Source organism: Astatotilapia calliptera, chromosome 6 (assembly GCF_900246225.1).
Source record: "Astatotilapia calliptera chromosome 6, fAstCal1.2, whole genome shotgun sequence".
NCBI classification, from domain to species: Eukaryota; Metazoa; Chordata; class Actinopteri; order Cichliformes; family Cichlidae; genus Astatotilapia; species Astatotilapia calliptera.
The window spans coordinates 15,287,937-15,310,569 of NC_039307.1; the positions used below are offsets into that span (position 1 = coordinate 15,287,937).

A 22,633-nucleotide genomic window follows, 5' to 3' on the forward strand; every position below is an offset into this window, starting at 1 on the left:
TTTTGCTCAGCTTTATTTTAACACTGCTCAATGTTACCCAAAGGAAAGCGAGATGTTTCCAAATCTGTGTTTGGTCTCAGATCTAACCAAGCCTTATCTTTAGGGCAACTATTGTCTGTTTGCCTGCTTTTTCATTTGACTTGGTCATTTTGTCCATCTGGACTCAACAATATCTGCAACCCCCCCAAAACACAACATCCGTGTTAAAATACTAATAAAAATACAGTATTAATACGAAATAAAACAACAGCAATCCATTGTTCATGAATGCGTCTGCTGATTTGCATCTGAGGCTTTTTCTGTGTGAACCACTGATAATTACATTGCGAGGTAATCAAACCAAAAAGCTCCCTGTTTTCCAGCCTGTTTACTAACACACTGTGATAATTGCATTCGCAGGGCATGGTGTGAATGTACACAAAGCCACTATCTGAGAATGCAGCCCTAACACAGAAATGCAGCAGTGTTGAGGGAATTCTTTAATTAATTCATTCGCTGACAAAAAAAAAGCCCCCTGTGTATTTCACAGCGCCTAAAAACAGAAAATCAATACTTATGCTTTTTAAATAACAAATCACTATGTACTTGTGTGCAGCTTCGCCGTGTGGCAGGATATATTGAAGCTAAACATACAGTATAATTGCACGTCATAGCAGCACAAAGCTGTGCCTCACAATGCATCCTCCTCTGAGAATTGAACTTGTCATTACTGGGTTCACTGAATGGACCCAGTGTTACATTATCCTTTATTACATGTTAGTATAACGATCACTGTGAAAAGCATTAAAAGCTTTACTTTAACATTGACAGGTTTGAGGGTAACGTGAGAGATGCAGCGAGAGAGAACGAGCAATCCATCAGCTACAAGTGAGACTGAGAAACTGGCTAAAGTGAATACACAAATTGGTCATACTGGTGTGGTAATATATCCTGTGCAGTCACCTAAAACATCACGACCCACAATGTCAGACAGATAAATCTGAAAATGTGGGTCTCAAGAAACTCCAGTGACGTGCATGCAGCAAAAACGATTGTGCCATCAATCTCAAAAGTCACTTTTTTATATATGAAATTCTTCTAAATTGTCCCACACTCTCTTGGCCCCTGAAGCTGCGTTATATGTCTACAGAATGTCTGCCAAAGGCTGGGCATCAATACAATGCTTCTCCTATGATTTGTGAGAGATGTCCGGAGCAGAGCACAGTATGAAATGCAGAGAACAGCCGGGCCTCTGTAGGCACCATTATATTGATCTATACTCTGTACCTGTGTCACTGCGCTGATCGACGACGACAGAAAGACAAAGACTAGCAGCTCAATCGAGGCCGAACAAAGACGTCACCTATGAGTCAGCTGTCTTCTCACAATATGCCTGTTCATAATTCTTCTTTCAAACATTAGCTATTCCTTGACATTGAAGATGACAACCCCTATGATTTGTTCAGTCTTGACTATGAACCTAATTACTTAGACTAGACAACGCTTGAAGGATCTTTTCAATCACGACAAATTTACATCCATGCATATGTCTGTGTGTGCTGGCTCTAGTTCAGCTTTATCAGTAAGCAGAAACGCGTAATCATCCTGACATGGGACGGAAAAGAAAAATCACCAATGTAGTTGCACTGACATCAAGCTGCAGATTGAGCCTACGTGAGATCAATACGGCAACAGATCAATTCAGCGACAGGACCTTAGAAACCTCGATGCTAATGCTGGCGTTAAGTGGAAATGAGCAGACTTTAAATGCAAAATTACAAAAACACAATGCATCAGTTGATTGGCTAAATTGGCTGTTAGTGTGAATGTGAGTGTAAATGGTTTTCTGTCTCTCTGTGCTAGCCCTGTCCGGAGTTTACTCTACTTTTCATCCTATTAACAGCTAGCAAACGGATGAAATAGATGGATATATGCCTTTTTTTCCCCAATCTGTACACAAGAAACATTAGTTTCATGTTCAGTGTTTGGAGTTGCAGTTTCTTGTTTTTTAGTTTAGAGTATTCTTGTTTACCTTTGTTTTTTTTTAAGGATTTATGTTTGAAGTCTTACAGTTTCTTGAGTGGTTTTGGTCATTGTTCTCTGTGTCGTCCTGGTCTGTTTCCCCAGTCATGTCTCTGTGCTGCCTGGTCCCTCTGTGGCCTGTCTCTGTGGTCTGTCATGTCTCTTTTTATTCTTCCTTTGTCTTTGTCAAGTCCGTTTGTCTCAGTCTGCGTTAGTTTCCTGTTTTAGTTTGACAGTCTCTTGTCATGTGTGCTTTATATTCAGTTTTGCTTCCCCTGTCGTTACTCAAACTTCGCTCACCTGTGTCTTGTTTTCCCCAGCTGTGTTCCATCTCTCTAATTGCCTTATGTGTATATTTAAGTCCCTAATTTCCTTCTGTTCTACGTCATTTCGTCATCATATTCCTTCATGCTGTGCGCGCTCCAGTCTGTCAGTGTTTCAGTCAGTCCTCTCCAGTTAACGCCACCTTATGTTTTGTTAAGTTTGCCGGTGCGAGCTAATAAAGCTGTGTTTTGAGTTTATGTTTGTCTGCAGAGTCCTGCACTTGGGTCCACTCTCTGTCTGACACAGCATCCCATAACAATTAGCTCTATAGCTCTATATAATTAAGATATCAAGATCTCGCACATAAAGAACTCACCCCTGAAGTTCCTTGACAGACATGGAGATCTTGAGGTTGTGTCCCAGAACATGAAGTGCAGTGAGGATATCAGCCCATTGGACCATTTCGCCTAGAGGCCCTCCCTTCAACACCTTTGGGCTGAAAACATCTCCAGACTCCTCAGTTAGGAAGCCTACATGAACGAGGATCTGAAAGAGAACACATTGTTATAGAAGAGTTAAAATAAAGGTCTGTAGATGGGGAACATAAGAAAACTTGAAAGGACATTGTTTAATAATAAATAATCTTTAAACAAAGGTTTTTACGAAAATCATGTTTTTTGTGGTTTCTTATAATGTTCTGCTGTATTTAAATTAAATTATAATCACACAAAAAAATCTGTAAATGTACCTAAAATAATAATGATAATAGTAATAATACATCACCAGAATAGTTTTTCAATTGTTAATAACTAGTTAAAACCAACAACAGATATGAATAGAGAGTCTCAAATCGTGCTTAGACTACATTAATAACTCAATGCCAATAATGTTATAAAATACAAAAATAAGCCCAACAGCTTTAGTTATTATCTGTAGCTCCAAACCAATGTACTCAAAAACCAAAGTCACCCAATAATACAAACTAACAGAGAGAGAAAGCTGAATATAAGAACAACCAGCACGTTTTACAATGAACAATAACAGTTTTTGTCAAAGTTTCAGAACTATGAAGAGCACAATAAATCATGAACAGGCCTGATGAGAAGTTAAACGTATAAAAATTCAGTGTATCATGTTTTAATTCTTTGTGTTTCTTTTCTCCTCATTTAAACCCAGATTAACTCCATTTTATTGTGAAAATACAATAGATCTAAGGGGGCCATCACATCTGTTGTAGGTCTTCTTGTTGCCTGAAACATTTTCACTATTCTAGATCATATTTATTGACATAATTTTACAGTCAACATGTTTTATTTATGATGGTCTAGTTATGTCACAGGTACCCTAAATTAATAATAATAGCAATTACCATTTTTTACATGTTTCTGTAATGGTTAATCCACCAATATGTGCACGGTCTTTAATGAAAAAGCTATTTTTTATTCTAAAATGTCATCTAAAATTTGAATATATTATTAAAAGTTTACTGTTTTACAAAAAAGCTGAAAAAAATAGTAAAATGCCAAATTACAGTTATTTATTTTCATTCCTGAAAAGAGAAAAAAATAGTTTCACAGGTTGAAAGCAAAGCTTGTTATGCTAATTTCTGACTTCTTGGTGAAGTTCACTTCACCGGCTCAAATTTGGGTATAAAACGTGAACTCAGTTTGGTATTTGCCTAATACATAACAATATAAACAACATAATTCATCAGTATAAACACGTTTTTCACTAATTTCCAAAATATATTTGTGTTTTCTTCTTTTTATGACAGATATTAAAATAGCCCTGTATGTGCACATAATGTACAGATGTTTACGATAAAGTACATTCACTCCAACCTGATGTCCATTATAACACTTTGAAATATTTGCATAATAGATATTGCTAAGCTCTTGGAAAGTTAAGTTTCTACTCTGCACAATGTTTTAATGACTTTGAGGATTAATATCATTGGAATTTCAAAGTGTTTGAAAAGGAAATTATGGAAATCCCCAATGAATTACTCCTCATGCTCCAATGGAACAACATTTTTCATATACACACAGAAAAACACTGTGGTAAAAATTCTTAGAAATCTAATGTGAACTTTAAAAATATATACTATGCAAAACATGTAAATTTCATAATAAAATAACTTTTACACTTTGACTTGTACTGTTATACAATTCTTCACATAAAGGCTACAGTCCTGTCATGCATGTTCACCTAGCTGCTACATAATTAGTGCAGCCCAGCGAGAAATGAGCAACACGTTACTTTTCACAGTGGATTAGACACAGTCATGTCCAAACGTTGCTTTGCTCAGTAATCCTGATTAACTAACACAGCATGAACACCTCCAGCTGCTTTTGCTGGCAAATGGAGCCCGCAACTTTGACCATGCAACATACATAATGAGCTTAAAACCAAATGCGAGGAGTTTGCCAGGAAGTTTTCCAAGGCCTTGTTTACTGTCTCACCATTTGTATGCACTTGCACACAAATGGTGAGACGCATTAGTGTTTCCTGTGTCTGTACTTTTAAATCTGTTAGCTGTAGCAGATAATGTCTAAAAGCATCCAAGAGCTTTTCAGATATATGCCACAATGGCACTCATTTCACTCTCCCCCTCCTAATTATGTGTGCTAATACTGAAGTTAGAAGAGCCAACATGTGCACCTGCACACAATATACATACATACACACAAAACTGCTACAAAATATGAGTCATTTTATGACCAGGGGACAGACTGCATCTGAATAACAAAATGAGAAAAACAGAAAAACTGTACTAAACGAAATTAATTATTGATTTCAACCCACAATAAATGTTTAACAATATTTTCAGCTGGCCATGGAAACGGGTTGTGAACGTAACATTGATATGTCATCATATTTTAGGTTCACATGGCAAAGTTCTGCTTAAATTATTGCCTATCTACACATTCAGCAGTTATGATGCGAAATAAGCTCTCTTTTTTGGAGTCCCAGACTAATATTTTTAATATTTTGGTGTCCACCAAAATCCTGTGGTAAACACGTGACTCATGCTGCAAGGTGCATGTATAGATTTTTAAATATTAGGGGAGCTGCTCATATAGTCGATACTAATGTAGAGCCTCATTAACACGCTGTCTCACTTTCGGGACCTAATATCCGTACACATATTCTTAATACTCAACAATATGTTTGTACACTACATTTGTTTAGCTTTATTATTATATAGTGGTGTTTTTGACTTCACACACTCAGCACATTTGATAAAGTAATTTCACTGATGTACTTACTTGAAAATAAAGCGTGTATACAACTCTGGACAATGATGTGTATACAGCAGAGTCAAGCTCCAGTGAGACTCCAGCTGGCGTGAAAAATCCCTTGATTGAATAAACCTGCTCTATTAACTTCTGCTTCATAAAAAGATAAGTGAAATTTAATTACAGTTTGGGTGGCAGATGGCAAGAGTGAGAATACATGGCACCAGTACTATTCCCTGGCTCGGTGTTGGTGTTGGTTATAGGGTGTATCAGCGAAACGCTGGCATCGACGCAGAAATGGAGACAGAAGGAGCTGAATTTCAACTACTGGCACAACAGTAAAACTGATAAATAAATATGAGGAAAATCACACAGTGGCAGCAGCTCTGAATAACTGTAGACTGGATTCTATAAACTGGCATCCATACACAAATGCAAAGTTAATAGCAGGAGATGAAGAGTTCACTATAAAAGCTGGCAACTCCCTCGTGATCTAAACTAGAGCCCAACCAGTACTGGATATGTGCTTTCAGACACAGGAAACAAAAACAGATTTCCCTTTCCTTTCCCTTTAAGTTATGAGTCCTGAGTAAGATAATATGACAATGCAGCTTAAAAATACAATACATAAAATTAATTGTCACGGCGGGGTGCGCCGGTGTGTTTTTTGAAACAGGACCTAAAAGCAGATGTGGACGAGGAGTTGCAGGTTTAAACAGAAAGCGATCCTTTATTTGGATGATAGCAGGAGTTAAACATGGAACCCTAAGCAAACTAAAAAAACACTAAGAAACAAATACTATGAAGTGCTATGACTATAACAGTGACAATGGTGGAGATAACAGACGACCTGACAACGACATTCAGAAAACAGAGGACTTAAATACACACATGAGGTGATCAGGGGAAGTGGAGACATATGAGAACACAGCTGACTCGAATGAAACATAATGACAATACAGGGGAGAGTAACACTAACTACAATGAACAAAGAACACCAGACTCTTACAAAATAAAACAGGAAACACAGAGACATAGACATGGAGATAAAACATGACATGAACTTAACATAACCACATAGACATGAAACATAGACGCAGGAACCAGGGAGACTGGGTATGGGAACTTATGACAGCTGAATTTATAAAAATGTAGAGAGGTAAAGTTTGTGTTACCAAAAGAGAATCAAAATCTTGAGAGAGGAGAGGCAAACCAACACACACTCCTGCCACCATAACAATTTTACATACTTGCTCGCTTCAAAATGAATATGAACAGGTAGAAAGTTACACAATGGAAAGTAAACAACAGAAGGAATAACTGTGAAGCCTCATAAACTATGTGTGTCACAGCCAATTGCCTCCCTCGGGAATCTGGATAACACACAAGAGAGTTGAATACTTTATACAGTGGACTTATGGTACTCCCAGATGGTGTGTGTGTGTGGTTATGTGTGTGCGTGTCTGAAAGTGCTGATTTTTTTGTGTATTTGTTTCACGCTGACATACATCAATGAACTCCAGTTAAAATCCCTTGTGTGTGTTCAGCATAAATGCTCACTCGCAGTGAGCTTGGGGACTCTCAAAAAGCTCTGAAGCTAATTTTTCCTGTTAACATCCCATAGGGACTGAATAAAGCCTCATGAAACCCACGGAGACACAAACAGAGGTACAATACCTTGCTCACCTTTACATCTGTCCCAGCTGTTTGCTTGTATGTTCATGCACCACCAATTTGAATCGCAGTATTTTCACAGTATCTTTCTGTTCTAAATGCCGTTAGATGAGTTGTAGTAAGGAAAGTCTAGTCTTTGAAATGTTTATGCAATATGAGACTGAGTCAAAGTGAAATCCTTGGAAAGACCTTGGTGCATACACTTGAGAGCGGGAGCGCAGAAGTGACTGTTAAGTATGTGTTACCACTCCAGTGGTATCCTCTGCTCGAGACATCACTAACAGGGTAACGACAGAAGTATGCAAATTCTTGGCTTAGCATCTGTTAGAACAGGACTTTGTATGGACATGTCTGAGTGTGTGTGTGTGTGTGTGTGTGTGTGTGTGTGTGTGTGTGTGTGTGTGTGTGTGTGAGACCTGGTTCTCTCATTCATCGTGCCCCCGAAGAAGGTTGCAGCTGTCCAGCCATGGGAGGCAACACAAGCTGGCACCGACAAAGATCACTACTCTACCCTTAATTTCACCTTCTTCCTCATCCTCCTTTCATGGCCCTACAAACAACTTTCCCCTCTTTACTTATACTCATGTCTTTCCTGCTTGTTTTCATATTCTTTCAACTTGCTTCCTCCTCTTCCTCTTTCCTCTAACAGCTTTTTCTTTTACCCCTACCCCAGTTCCTCACTCCTCACTTATCCTTCCACACTGTCTGCACTTCATCAGTCAGAGATCTATTAAATCTCAAGAGGGCAGAGATAGAGAGAAGGGGAATTAGCAGCTTGACATTTGCTGACAAACACACTAAATGTGCATGCTCAAGGAAGCACAGATGCACATAAAGTGACACGGGGAGATACTAAAACTACTAGCAGACAGCCAGCGAATCTGTTGCTTTGTAGGTTAACGGGATAAGGTCAGCGTCTTTGAATCTGTACCCTCATCTTTCAAAAACCCTTCAATGATTCCTGAACTTAGCTAAATATATTTCCTTTGATGTCTAACAAAATGAAAACAGCTTTTGTTCAGATTGATTCTAATGGCAAAAAAAAAACGGCCCTGACCTTATATTCAGTTTCATAACGAGGTGAAAAAACTTCTTTTAAATGTATCATTGCTTTGAAAGGGAAGTGAACCAAGAGGTCGACTGTATTCTTTCTGAACCTCAGACTCACTAAGGAAATTGGGACTCACAAAGAGATTTCCTAGAATACTTAAGGCAGGCTTTTACGTCATTGTTCACTCTGATACAAAATATCACTCACTTGCAAATACACTAGACTGTAGAAAATCTATTCTCCTGTGACTTTCAGGTAAACCCTTCATAATTACATTACTCAAATGTCCAGAGCTGCTGTGATATGTACACACACAAATGCACACATGCCCACACACTTCCTGCTGCATTGCTTTGTCTTTCATTTCCTCTTCTTCTTGATCTTGTCGCCTACGATACCTGCTTCTGTGTTCTACTAATTTATTCTTCTTCTAGGGAAACATCTACTCTGGTTACAATCAAAGCCCGAGCCCAACAAAGAAACAGAACTGAATCAACAAAGCCTCATTGGAAATGCAAAGACTAGAGATGAACTGACCAGACGGTGCTCAACACATAAACAGGTGTGCAATTAAAAGTCAAACACACTCATCATGAGTAAAGATCCATAGTTCAGCAAAGAAAAGTGGGGGGGGGGGCACCACAAAAACTAGCAATAAATCACTTTCACCCAGCTGAACATAATCATTTCACAGAAGCTAGCGAAGGAAAAGTGGCTGTGGCTAAAGCTAAAGCAATTCACAGCTCTGACTCATCCACAAGCAGGCAGCCCTGGCAAGAGCCAAGGTAATGGGAATGAGTTTCACCTAATTTTGTTTGGTAAAGGAAACTATGTCAACTTACTGCAGTTTGGGGAAATTTTTAAAGATTAATCATTTATTTTATTATCAAAATAAACATTTTCCCTGAATAAAACTTGATTTTTGTTTGTACATGCTTAGAAAGAAAATCTGAATTTGTAAAAATCTGTATCTGCAGGTCACGCTTAAGGAAAAATCAGAATCGGACAAGAAAATTGCAATCAGTGCATCTCTAGATGGTATAATCAGGCACGGTCCTGCTAATGGGAACAGGGATCATGTCAAAGACAAATGTTAGTGCTTCTTTTTCAGGGTCAGAGTCATTTAAAATCAGGCAGTGATTCCCTCAACAGACTACTGAGTGACCTTAATTTGAAATTTCAATGGAAACCAATCTTGAGCGTTAACAGTCAAAAAAAAAAAAAGTGTGCGTCTCTGGTTAAGACTGAGCTTTAAATGCTAAATAAAATGTAAGAGATGCTGCCTTTGGCATTTTGTTTTTTATTGTCATGATATCCAATTAGTAGTCAAGCATAAACACAGACCCACACAGACTGACAGGGAATACACAGATGCACATGTTTTTTTTTTAAACTTCCGTTTCTAATTATTGTGATAAACAGCTTTAGACAGGCAAGGCTAACTCTTACAAACGCCAGGACATCTGCTGTTGAGATAGCAGCGGCAGCATTTTGTAAGGCATACACAGTTGAAGCAGCCACGAAGGCACGATAGAGGATAACAAATCCCCTCAGTGCAGAACAAGAAAGAAGAGCATCAATCACAGTGACAGAGGACTATTTCCACCCATGTTAACTTATTTTAGAGAGAGATGTGGGCAGAGAGAAATATTTTGGAAAGAGGACGCAGAATGCTTGCTCAGTCTGCCTTCTCACATTAATGCATTCATTCATCGCCTTGTAATCGGAAGGTTGCCGGTTCGAGCCCCGGCTTGGACAGTCTTGGTCGTTGTGTCCTTGGGCAAGACACTTCACCCGTTGCCTACTGGTGGTGGTCAGAGGGCCCGGTGGCGCCAGTGTCCGGCAGCCTCGCCTCTGTCAGTGCGCCCCAGGGTGGCTGTGGCTACATTGTAGCTTGCCATCACCAGTGTGTGAATGTGTGTGTGAATGGGTGGATGACAGGTTGTGTAAAGCGCTTTGGGGTCCTTAGGGACTAGAAAAGCGCTATACAAATACAGGCCATTTACCATTTACCATTTACTTGCTTTGGCTTCTTCGCCCTCATTTATCGTATGCAAGGATAAATGGCTGCCTTTCACTCACACACAGCCTCTGTCATGAATGGCTACTGTACAGCTTCAAATGCAACCTAAATGATACTGCGGTTAAAAGAAAATGCTGTTATAATCAAAGCAAAAAGACTTACCTTCTTCTGGTCTCTCCACTGTTGCTCCAATTTGGCATCCAGACGATTGGCAGCTGTTGCCCACTGTTGTGCAAGTCGCCGGATTCGCCGCTTCATAAAGCTGAGGGACTCCTTACCTGTCCCAACCTGGTCCAGCAACACAGAGAGGTCTGTACGGAAGGCAGCCTGGGAATGTGAGAATATAAAAGGTAAGCTGGTAACAAAATCAGGTAAAGTGTAAGATTTGGGCAGCACAGGGCTCACATTTTGAGCTCTGTGGTGCCTGTTTTGTATTCTACAGCAGCATGGGTGTTCAAAGCTTTGGTTATACTGCCAGTAAACACCATAGCTATGAAGGTATGTCACGGTAATTCAGCAATACCTGCAAATGCAGGCTGGTAGCCAAACAATAAATAATTTTGCCATGTTTTTCCTCCCATCTGCAGCACAGAGGGACTAAAATTCAGTCAGCTTTAACACTCATAACGTACTATTACGTACCAGTACTACTGTTACTAGTACTAAGTACCACACGTAATATTAAAGTACTTCTGTCAATGAAATATACAAGGAGCAGCTATGAGCAAATGCAGTCTTTCTAACTAATGCTTTGAGTTTTCTACTCTAAAAGCTTTGGTTCAGCAATGTTTTTATAAAACACAAAAATAGTTCAGTTATTTTTGTCAGGGAGTCGATTGGTCTTCATTTGTATTAGCATTCCGGTTAGTTTCTAAAGATGTCGTTCTTAAGACAGTTATTAAAAGAAAGGAAAAGTGAAACTGCAAACATTGTGCAGGCATCACATTTTTAACTATTTCAAAGACTCGTGATGCGGTCTGAGTGAGAGAATGTGACTGAGAAAGGTGCCACTATATTCAGATTCAGTGCACAGTTCTGTCCTTGTTCCCTATTTTGAATTTCAAAATCCATAGTCCTGTATTACCACTGCGCAGATTTGCACCTGAAGGCACCGTCAGGTTTGCTGTCAGAAAATGTATTAATTTTTTAACATTAAAAATCAATCAGTATTAGCAGCCGTGGATGAGGTCTGCTTTAAATAGGGCGTGAGCAGGGTCAGACACCTTACTCAACTCTAAGGTTTCTTCTGAAGAAAAGGACTGTTAAATTCTTTTGACTGCTACTCTGGACATTTATTAACAGCTCACCGACCTCAGGCTAGTTTTTTACATTTCTGTTGTTACTAACGGCAGCCTGAAATCATAATACAAAGGCTGCACTTTCAGACGAAATGGCAGAGAGAGAAAAACAATTTTTTGAAAACACTATAATTATAGTACAAACATGCCCTATTTGTCAGTTCCAGCAGTTAACTAACACAATATTGCTTGTCTAAAGCCATTTTTCCTCTTTTCCAAAACTTAAAATTTGATTTTTTTAAGTTTAAAAATAAAAAAGGTCTTGAATCAAGGACACAAGAAAGGTGAATGAAAGCAGATATTTCCAACCCTTAAAGTAAAAACCTTAGCAAACAGAAATCTGGATCACAAGTCATTTGCTATCTTAGGCTTGCACGGAATCAAAAGCTACTTCTCCAAACAAGCACATCTTAATAAATAACTTACCAGCAACATCACCTCGCACTTTACATGCTTCCAGTACACAAGAAATCAGCAGAGCCTGCTGCTATCTTTGAGTCAGTGCTGCTCTGTCTGTCCTGCAGGAGATGCTTGTTATTAAGTCTAACTGACTGAGGGACAAATTAAAGTTTCATCCAAGAACATTTTGTACCGAGGCAAGTAATTAACATTTAAGTATTCCATCTGCTGACCAGATGTTTGTTTAGGTGCCAACAGCGTGGGAAAGTGTTACAATAAAAGCCTTACAAGAAGTAAGTATCTACATATTTGTAACATGTTTTATTCATGTCATGAGACAAAAAAAAAATCAGTTTCTTTGATGTTTCACTATAAATGTTCTCAACCACTGAAGTACTGGAAAAAATACAGTCAATACAATATATATGAACAGAGTGGCAGTACAGGCAATTTCTAATTTTTACTTCTTTCTTCTGGATTTTTTGGCCCTTATTTCACAGAATTTTACGAAATTACACATTTTTAAGCAACTGTGGCACAGATTCCCTTTGTGATTTTTATTAACACATCATCTTCACATTGCTGAGCTGGTGAGCCAAGCATCATCACTTGTGGGTTTATTGTACATTCATCAGGTGTCAGTTGGCATCCTGTGTTTCTAATAGCACTACTGCTCCCTTACTTGTCTCTTGGGGGACTTTGCTGGCTGTGTATGCTGGGTAGGGGGGCTGCTGTGGTTCCTCCAGGCCAGTGGGGGGCAGAACCACTCCACCTCACTCAGGTAGATGAGGAAAGAGCAGTCTGAACCATCAACACCATAGAAGGCATAGCAAGGATCTGATGTCCACCGTGCACGCATCCACTAGAGGACACACAGGAAGAAATATGTATACACACAAAAACAGAAAAATTACTTACCAAAGATTTAATCATCTGACTCCAATATATATATATATATATATATATATAGATATAGATATAGATATATATAGATATAGATATATATAGATATATAGATATGAAACAACAATTAATAACTCACAACTGTCTTTCTGCAACAGGACAAAATAATGGTAACAAAATGTTTTTAAATCATTTTCTATTAATAACTGCACATTTATAAAATTAGGAAGTTCCAGATTTAGGTGTGACCAGCAGAGGAGCTTGGTCTGCTGTGTAGAAGATCAGCTGATGGTAAAACTCCTAAAGGATGTGTTGATAAAGCTGGTTTTAAGCAGGCTGATCACAGGTGCAAGCTGCTTTGAAACCCATCATAACTCTTTATTTAGTGTCATATTTACTGACACTGACGCCTGTTATGTTCTGTGCTTCTTTCTTCTTCTGGCTTTTCATAAAGCCAGAAGAAGAAATGGAAATCTAACAGCTGGGAAGTGTGCTTCATGTATGCGTGAGGAAGGGTGGAGAGGTCACATTACAGAGCCATGCCGCCAAAACCAAATTAGTGTTGATAGAAATCGTGTTATTTTTTCTTTTAGATATAGTATCTTAAAGTTTATTATTTAATTGGGTAGTTATACCCTCATTAAGCCCAAATCAACTAGTCAGTTTCACACAGTGAAATGAAGAGAACAGCTAAATACTCACATCTACTTTTCCAGGACACTCTGGGAAGCGAGGGTCTCTCGGCACTTCACACTGACTTGACGACCCATCTCTCAATACTGAAAAGACACAGTGAGTGAACTTTTGCTTCCAGATTAAAACATCAATCTGTGATTTATAAGCTTCACATTTTACAGAAGATATTTACATTTGTAAATATCCAGTTAAATGATCAATTGACTTACGCCTGCTGTGAGTAAAATTAGCCACAATCACTGATGCTTCATTAGTCTACAGGCTTGAAGGCTTAGTTCACTTAAATCAGTTGGCTCTAATGAGAATATTTATTCTCCAGTGAATATAACATTTCCAACAGCAATCAGCCAATGTAATACTATCTATCAGCTCATTTATCAGCATATGGAGCTTGTCAAAGTCTCTTTAAAATTCCAGCCTCGTTTCTGCTAATCGATTTATTTACTCAAAATGACTAGACATGAACTCGTCTGACCCAAAGGCTGCCCTCTGAGAACCAAGAGGTTACAGCATTACTCACAGTAACAGCTTCACTCCGCTTGCCTATGGAAATTTCATAGCAATATTCACTTCCTTCCATAACACAATCATTTACTGTTTATGTCATACATGCTGTGAAGTGCTCATAAATCTCCGTGGTTTTCCCTTTGCAGCCTTGCAACATATCTACTGCAGTGCACAATATTCACTGGGCCTGACAAAGCAGTCTGTCTCCCGCTGCCGCCAACCATCCTTCAGTTACGCTAGCAACTACGTCTGCTCACTTAGGCTGCACACACTGCATTAATTGCTCCAATGACTTAGTTAACTGCCTCTCTGCTGCCGATGTGAGAAGAAGGGAAGACTGTGTCCGAGAACCATTGCAGTTAGATTTTCTCGCTCTTTCCCCCTCTCTTTTAAATCCCCTCCTTCTCTCCCTAGTTCTCTCTCCGGACCATCACATCTGTCTTCTCTTAGATTCTGTCTGTTTCCATTTGCCTAATGAAAAAGAGACATTTCTCTACATAAGTCTTCCCTGGGGCTTGTCTCCATCAACTGAAAACATACACGGATTGGCTGCAAATGTGATTACAATAGCAACCACTAAGGCAACAACTGAAAATGTGGTCAACTAACAAGATAAAAACTTGACTTCTGTCCCTTCTAGATGGAACATAAAAGCCTTGCCAGTGTTTGAAGGGAAGGAAATTCTAATCACGTCTTCTAACTCTATTTCTCCTGTTGTTTCTTCTCGCACATGCCTGACCACGAGATAAATAAACCGCCACTGAGCCGTATGATAATAAAGTCTGCCAGCAGTGTTTCAATTCATCTGTGATTAGAGAAAGCAGCACTGTTTTCATTTTGGCGTGTGCCATTGTCCCTGCAGATGCAGAGGCGAAAACAAAAGGAGAAGTAATGCTCATTTATTCTCATGTAAAGAGTTGAGCAATTAGCCTCAAGAAAAAAGTAACAGAGGAAAGTGGGCGGATATTTGGTATTACTGCGGTTTTGATTAAAAAAAAGTCTGTTGTGAACAAGACAACAGAAAACCACACAGTTGGATAAGAGCTGACATTTACAGAGATGACCTCGCCTCAACTTCAGAGCTTCCGTGATGATTCCATAGCCTGAGTTTATTTCTCTCGATTTTTAATTTACTGGGAAAAACAAAACAAAACAAAAAAATCTGATATGACTGACTACAGAAGATTCTGGATGTTGACTCAAATCAAACATCTCATTTTTTTCATGGTGGTGTTTTTGACTGTCTATTTTAATCTAGTATAACGACCCATTGTCCAAATACTTTCTACTATGTTTTAATATTTTTGTGTCAGAAGGTGTCAGACAGAAGCTCTGCTAACTGACACGGTATGAAAACTGATTTGTGTCAGTGATAAAAAACAAACAAAAAAACACCCGAATAACAGATGTGTGTGTGTTTCTGTTTCTCCTCATTCCTTTGCATGTGTGGGTCTGCATATTTGTCATCACAAGCTGACAGCTGTTCATGTGTTCAGCTGTGCTTCAAGTTGTAAATTACTGATTACATTTCAGTGGCTGATCTTATGCAGTGGTGCAATGTTTGCGATGCACTCTTCACATTGTGTGAGACCACGTATACCATCACTGGTACCAAGTGTCTGCCAGTCCCCTCCTCTTTTATGTGTACATTTTTATTGTGTATAATGACATTGTACGCAATTGTGTGTTTATTGTGCATAATGCAAGCCCGTTTCCCTTTGGGGTAACAACGTTAATCAATCAGTTTCTTAATGTAAATCATAAGAGTGGAGCAGGCTGGATGAGAGTGAGGTGCGTCTTGTATACTTATTTATTGTTCTTGTAATATCCCTGTGCTGTATATTAATTTATGATGTTGTCTGCAATTGTAGTCAATCTACAGAACAAGGAAACCAATGATAAGCTGGATTTTACTCACACATATTGTAAACAAGAAGGTGAAACCATGATGATAATGATACTGTACCTCTGCCTTGCACCATACTGTTTTGCAATATCTGCTCCACCCTGATGGCCATGTTAGAGACATTCTGGGCGATAGCTTGGATCCTCTCCACCAGGCTGGCTGGTTGAAACCTGTAGACACAAAACACCTGGACTTAGAGTGAAGAAACGCAGGTGATCACGATGGACAGATGGCAAAGTACAGCACTTGTGTTACTTACACACCTGGCAGCAAAATCTTCAAGCAACCATTGCCATTCACCCCCATCTTGTGCATTGACATTTAGTGCATTCCCTACTACATACTCTTTCTCCATTCATTCATTCATTCATTCATTCATTCATTCACTCATTCATTCATGGGCTAATGACCCTCCTCTCTTGTTATTCCACTTCTCCACTTGTGGTTTCTACCTTTTTCCGTCCGATTTGTGCCAACTCCCTTTTCTCTCTTACTTTCCGTTGCAACTCCCCCCCCCCCCCCCCTTTTTTTTTTTTTTTTTTTTTACATCTCAATAGATGTAGAAGTGTTAGTAGGGGATGCAAATTAGTAGACACATGGTTGGAGCGTGAAATAGGAAAAGACCTTCACTGTTAATACCACTTCCTCTCTGGGGTGTGACACTTCCCATTCACATAATAAGATGTGTGGGAAATGTGTGCGTATTATGTGTATATGTTTCAGTTTTCCTTCCCAAAACATTAGACTGCATGGTTGCACGTCATACAGTGCAAAGCCAAGCCTGCACACCCACACTGCTGTGCCCATTATGTCCATTTAAATGATTCACTTGCAGCATGCAGCATGTGTCTGTGTATGCGTGTGCCTTCCTGTCTGACTGTATTGTCTAATCAGCAGATGGTATTAACCCTCATTAAAGCCAGAGGCTTGAATAAAGCACAATAACTCATCATCAGGGAAGATAATACAAATTATTGATCATGTATGTGTGTATATGTGTCTATATAGCATCATCACATGTCTGCTGAACTAAATTAATGCTAACAACAGCAACTAAATAAATAATAAATGATGGGGCGGAGGGAATATGTGAAGAAATTTTTTTGTTGCTTTACAAAGTGTAAACAAAGAACAGGACAGCCATCAAAGTGACAGGGAGTCTCCATGCTCCATTAACATCTTTGTAAGTGTCACTTGTAAGCTTCACTGCGTATGTTTGCACCCTCTTTAATATGTTCACTGCAACAGAGAATCCATTATTTTTAGGGGTATGTATATTTCAGGGACAACAGCTGTCACCAGAATGTAATGTTGTAAAGTAAAGTGATGTGTAGTGGTTTGGTTAGGTGAGGTAAAATTTTGGCATACAGCACACTAACTTGTACGTTTGTCTGAATAATTCACATTAAGTGCAGCTATGGAATTACTTTTTTCTTTTTCAATAAAACTCTTGAAGAGTATGTACATGTTTGGAAAAATATTTTTCATTTTACATAATTTCTGTTTGTCAAAAAATTCTGTTCTTTAAAAACATTTTAAAGAAACATCCATTATTAGACAGTAAAAGTGAGTTTTGCTTCCAGTACCGAGCTAAGTATGAGCCACCATCCCAACTCCATCCATCTATTCATCCGTCTGTATCTGGAGATCTATCGATCAACCGGCAAGGACCTATTTTTAGCATTCTTTGCCCAGATCAGTGACCGGTTGATCAGCTTTACATATTAGTGGTTCGGTAATGAGGTTCATTTCAAGCATGTGCAAAACATACACAGCGGTGTAAGAATACTTGCGTATAAGGGATCATGTCATTAGTGTAAGTGATGACACAGAGTTCGCCAAAATAAAACATGGGGGAACCACTGCAAAAATGTTAATAACAACAAACCTAATGAACTTCACCCATGGACATTTTAACCACAAGTCAGTATCTTGAGGATGGGCAGTTGCTAGGATAATCCGGTCGTTAAGTCTGACGTCACTAGCCGTGTCTGGACCGAAACTCCGCTGCAGGTCCATATATCAAACGATCACTATGGCATTACTGAGAGTTGAAAAACTGTCTAAAGTCTTTCATCTTTAATAAAATGATCAGCGTTCTGCTCTACCAGGTGTAACAATTGAATTTAACATCCAGGCATCCATGAAAACGGAATTTATGACATTTAACGGCGTTAGAAGTTAGCAGGAATTTAGCTCGCTAGCTTCTATCTAAATACAATATAGCATGTCCTGACTGCCGGGTTTTGGAAACAAATTAAAACGTACAGCTCTGCTATCACTTCCAGCATAAATGAAGACAGAAAACTAAACAGCAGTAACGTTTGTAGGGTTACTGAAGTTTGGCTAGCTGGTATATAATGATGTGCTATGTGACCTAGCGACACAGCTATGTTAGCATAATATAAACAAGCTAACTTTTTTTCCACTCGATAAAACTTAACGTGAGTGTTCTCGGTGGTCAGGAACAAATGTAATCGCATGGCAGGATGCTGTAAAAGGACCAAACTTCAGCCAGGAGAACAACTGAGATAATCCATCCACAATACGAGGTTAGTCATTCATATACTGCTGCATGGGCTGGGCTGTAGCTACATCCTAAGGTTTTAAAAACTGAGCTTAAATAAATGATTAGCGGTAATAAAAGCCGAGGGAGGTCAACGGTGATCACTGACTGTTTTAGGAGCTTTTTGAGATTAAATAGAAGAAAGTGCAAAACATTAAAAATGTTAACAACACAAAAGCCATATTAAACGCAGACTACTTTAGGCCCGGAAGTAGGATTCGTCACGTCATCACTTAACGACCGGATTATGTAGGCAAATGGAAAAAAAAAGAAAAGGGTTAATGTCCTGTTATCTGGTGAAATTATAAAGATACTGGAAAGTTACGTAAGTGACTTTTACTTGTTGTATATAAATTTTACTTTTATTTGATAAGGCACAATATGTCAAGTAAAGGTGGGCGTACAGCAGTTCACTTTCAGTTAATTATTAGTAACTATTTTCAGTAGCAGAGCCATTATTATCTGTTGTTTCAGAGAAAAAGTCATCTCCAGTTCTCACATTACTTAGCTATGCTTATGCATTTTATATATATTTTTTTTTAAGCGCCGCATTTCATGTCAGTTTTGTATAAAAGGATTTTAAACTAGAGCTTAATTAAGATCAATTATTGCATGTATTTTTTATTGCCACAAATTATACTCCGCACATCTAACAAACTACAGAGAAAACAATATCCACTGTATTAACAAACCTTTCCAAACACACTTAGCATGAATGTGCTCTGTAGCAGTTATAATAAGAGCTTACAACAGATTATGATTTCAGTCCTGTGTTTCATTGAAGTGAGGAAAATACACATTAGTAAATTGCATCAGTTCAACTTATTATCTTACATTGTCTTACAATGAGAACCAGGATCATTTTAGGTTATAAAATTCGACTGAAACATTAATATTATTTTAGAGAGGATTCCACAAAAGTTCCCAGCCGAAGAAGATAACACAGTGCTTGGTAAGATAGGTAACCCATCTTATGTAAGGCTCTCTTTGGGGGGCTTAACTGTGCAACTTTGCCTCATGGAACATGACCTTCTAATCTCAGCTCTAATTTATGCTACAGTGTAAACTAATCTCGAGAGATGAACACACAGGGAAGGAGAAAGGAGACAGCCAGAGCGGGAGAAACTAAGGCAGAGATGTGGATGAAAGAGCAATAGAAGCAGCTTGCACAATGTGATCCAGATAGGGCAAAAGCAATGAGGAAGACATACATAGACTGGGAGAGTTGAGGATAAAATGGAATAACACTGGCATGAAAGGAAAGGAGATCAACCATCCACAGCAAACAGACCACGAGTGCCAGAGGGACCTTTATGTTAAGGAAAAAGAGGATAAAATAAAGACATCCCCTGTGCCTTCACGAGGAAGCAGCCAAAACAGCTTGACTGAAACATTAAACGATGATTATGATCAAAGAAGTACAAGGATATACATATTTGATGGTTGACTGTTGCACGCTACTTGCAATAAAGTTTCCTCCCGTTTGATGAATGTAGACAGTTGGCTCTTTTACAAATGAGCGGAACAAGACAGAAATGAGGAAGCGCAAAGGGAAAACAAAACGGGAAGAAAGTATAGGGGGAGAAGAAACGAGAAGAAATTCACAGATGGAGCCAAGTAGAAGTAGAACACTCTGAAAATGAACTGGCAGCAAGAGAAAATCAATGTTAACTAGAGGGAGGCTTTCTAAGGATACAAATAAAAATCTGTTTTCATGTACTTATTTCTCTCTCCCTCCCATTCTGCTTAATGACTTCATCCTCTTAAGGGAAGAGGACAGCTCTGGCAGCATCCCATCAATGAAAGCTATCTGAACAAAAGATCCACATGACAAGGTGTTAGCTTGTGGGTTTGGCTGGTGTTTTTTTTTGTTTATGCTCATGTTGTCTTATGCCACCCAGTTTCATGGTGTTAATAGACCAATTTTCACAAATACAGACTGGCATATATGCCTATACACATGTATAAAGGCACAAATAAAGTGCTTGTGCCACCAAACGATTGATGAGTTTGAAGAAAAAGAATATGAATTGTATGCTATGATTTTTGCAGTCATCAGACATGAATAAATATGGCAGATTTTGAGGAGCCTGGAAAGAAAAGCGACTGGACTTCTTTAGGTTTCTTGAAAGCGTTTCACCTCTCATCTGAAAAGCTTCATCAGTACTAAAACGAAATCAGGTATTTAAACCCAAATGGGAGTTGTTCCTTTAAAAGGGTCATTGACCCACTATTGATCATGTGCCTCATCAAAAGAGCCAAGGTGTGAAAACCCATTGTGAGACCTTGACTTGCCCTACCATGTGACCTACTGAGATCACCTGACACAAGTTGTGAGTGGGCAGTAACCCCTTGTGGTGTCCTCGGATCAAAAATGGTCCCTAGGTGAATGGCAAACAAGCATATGGGAATCCTGAGGATCTCAAAACTGCATTGTAGGTGGAAGACAGTTGGTGTTGTAAGCCACCCCCCTGTTCAAAGATGGTCATTCACAGAGGGAATAGGTGGCCTCTTTCACTCCTCTTTCAAACCATCTGTCCAAAATGTGAACACTGGCATCCTCGAAAGATTGGCCTTTATCTTTTAGATGCAGATGTTGTGCCATGCGTTTATGGAGTGGCTGTTTGGTTTCTCCAATGTAGAGGTCTGAGCATTCCTCGCTGCACTGTACAACATACACTACGTTGTTTAAAATGTGTTTGGGAGTTTTGTCTTCGGGATGAACCAGTTTTTGTCTGAGGGTGTGGGTCTGGAGTGCATTGGGATTTCATGCTTTCTCTTATATACCTGCTACAAGGGATGACCAATGATGAAAATGTTGTTGTATTTGTTATTCTATATGATATCCTACCCTTCTGTAAAGAAGTGCAATCACTTTTTTTTTTACAAGCTCCTTAGATTACCACAACCTGGACGACTGAGAACAAGTCAGAGGACCTGGACATTACAGACACTGTCGTATCCCTGATAGCTCAATAACATTGAGTAATATTGGCAGACTGATACTCTTAATTGAGATCATCTATAAGCATCTTATAGAAAACAAATCCTGCTCCTCACACACGTCTTAAATAATCAGGCCCAATCTTATCTTAATGGCCTTGTAGTACCATATCACCCTATTAGAGCACTTTGCTCTCGCACTGCAGGCTTACTTGTTGTTCCTAAAGTATTTAAAAGTAGAATGGGAGGGAGAGCCTTCAGTTTTCAGGCCCCTCTTCTGTGGAACCAGCTTCCAGTTTTGATTCAGGAGACAGACACTATCTCTACTTTTAAGATTAGGCTTAAAACTTTCCTTTTTAATAAAGCATATAGTTAGGACTGGATCAGGTGACCCTGAATCCTCCCTTAGTTATGCTGCAATAGGTGTAGACGGCCAGGGAATTCCCATGATGCATTGAGTATTTCTTCTTCAGTCACCATGTGTTAATAGACCTCTCTGCATAAAATCATACTCGTAATTAATCTCTGTCTCTCTTCCACGGCATGTTTTTTATCCTGTCTTCCTTCTCTCTCCCCAACCAGTCGCAGCAGATGGCCGCCCCTCCCTGAGCCTGGTTCTGCCAGAGGTTTCTTCCTGTTAAAAGGGAGTTTTTCATTCCCACTGTCGCCAAAGTGCTTGCTCATAGGGGGTCCTATGATTGTTGGGTTTCTCTGTATGTATTATTGTACGGTCTGCCTTACAATATAAAGCTCATTGAGGCCACTGCTGTTGTGATTTGGTGCTGTATAAATACAATTGAATTGAACTGAATAGAATTTATATAAGAGTATTGGGCTTTTACAATTTAAGAGCACCTTAACAGCACATTGGATTCTCTCACCCAAGGGGAAGGATCTAATGTTTCTGAAACTTTCTCAGTCATCAGGGCTTTTGCACCATTTTAACATCAATACCTTTTAACACCTCAGTAAATACAAATTAGGACCAAAGAATGTCAAAATGAGCCAGAAATGATCCCAAAAATGACCCAGAAACCTGGGTCAAGTAAAACATTATGCCCTCTCATGTAATGTTCATGTAGGTAGGCTAAAGGCTAAAGTAACTAAAGAGACAAATCAAATATTTTGAAGCTACTTTTGAAGCTACCTGTCTCTGTTCACTG

General features: G+C 39.0%; 1 protein-coding gene across 2 annotated transcripts in view; it reads right to left on the reverse strand.

Annotated features, from left to right (window-relative positions):
- LOC113023992 (alpha-1,6-mannosylglycoprotein 6-beta-N-acetylglucosaminyltransferase B-like) overlaps positions 1–22,633 on the reverse strand; it is a 122,766-nt gene that overhangs the window by 45,190 nt on the left and 54,943 nt on the right. For both annotated transcript variants that reach the window (XM_026170530.1, XM_026170531.1), the window contains exons 4-8: positions 16,022–16,131; positions 13,555–13,631; positions 12,632–12,811; positions 10,415–10,579; positions 2,642–2,811 (exon numbers count right to left, since the gene is read on the reverse strand). In XM_026170530.1, the coding sequence (XP_026026315.1) occupies positions 2,642–2,811; positions 10,415–10,579; positions 12,632–12,811; positions 13,555–13,631; positions 16,022–16,131 (702 nt within the window). The remainder of the gene's footprint in view (positions 1–2,641; positions 2,812–10,414; positions 10,580–12,631; positions 12,812–13,554; positions 13,632–16,021; positions 16,132–22,633) is intronic.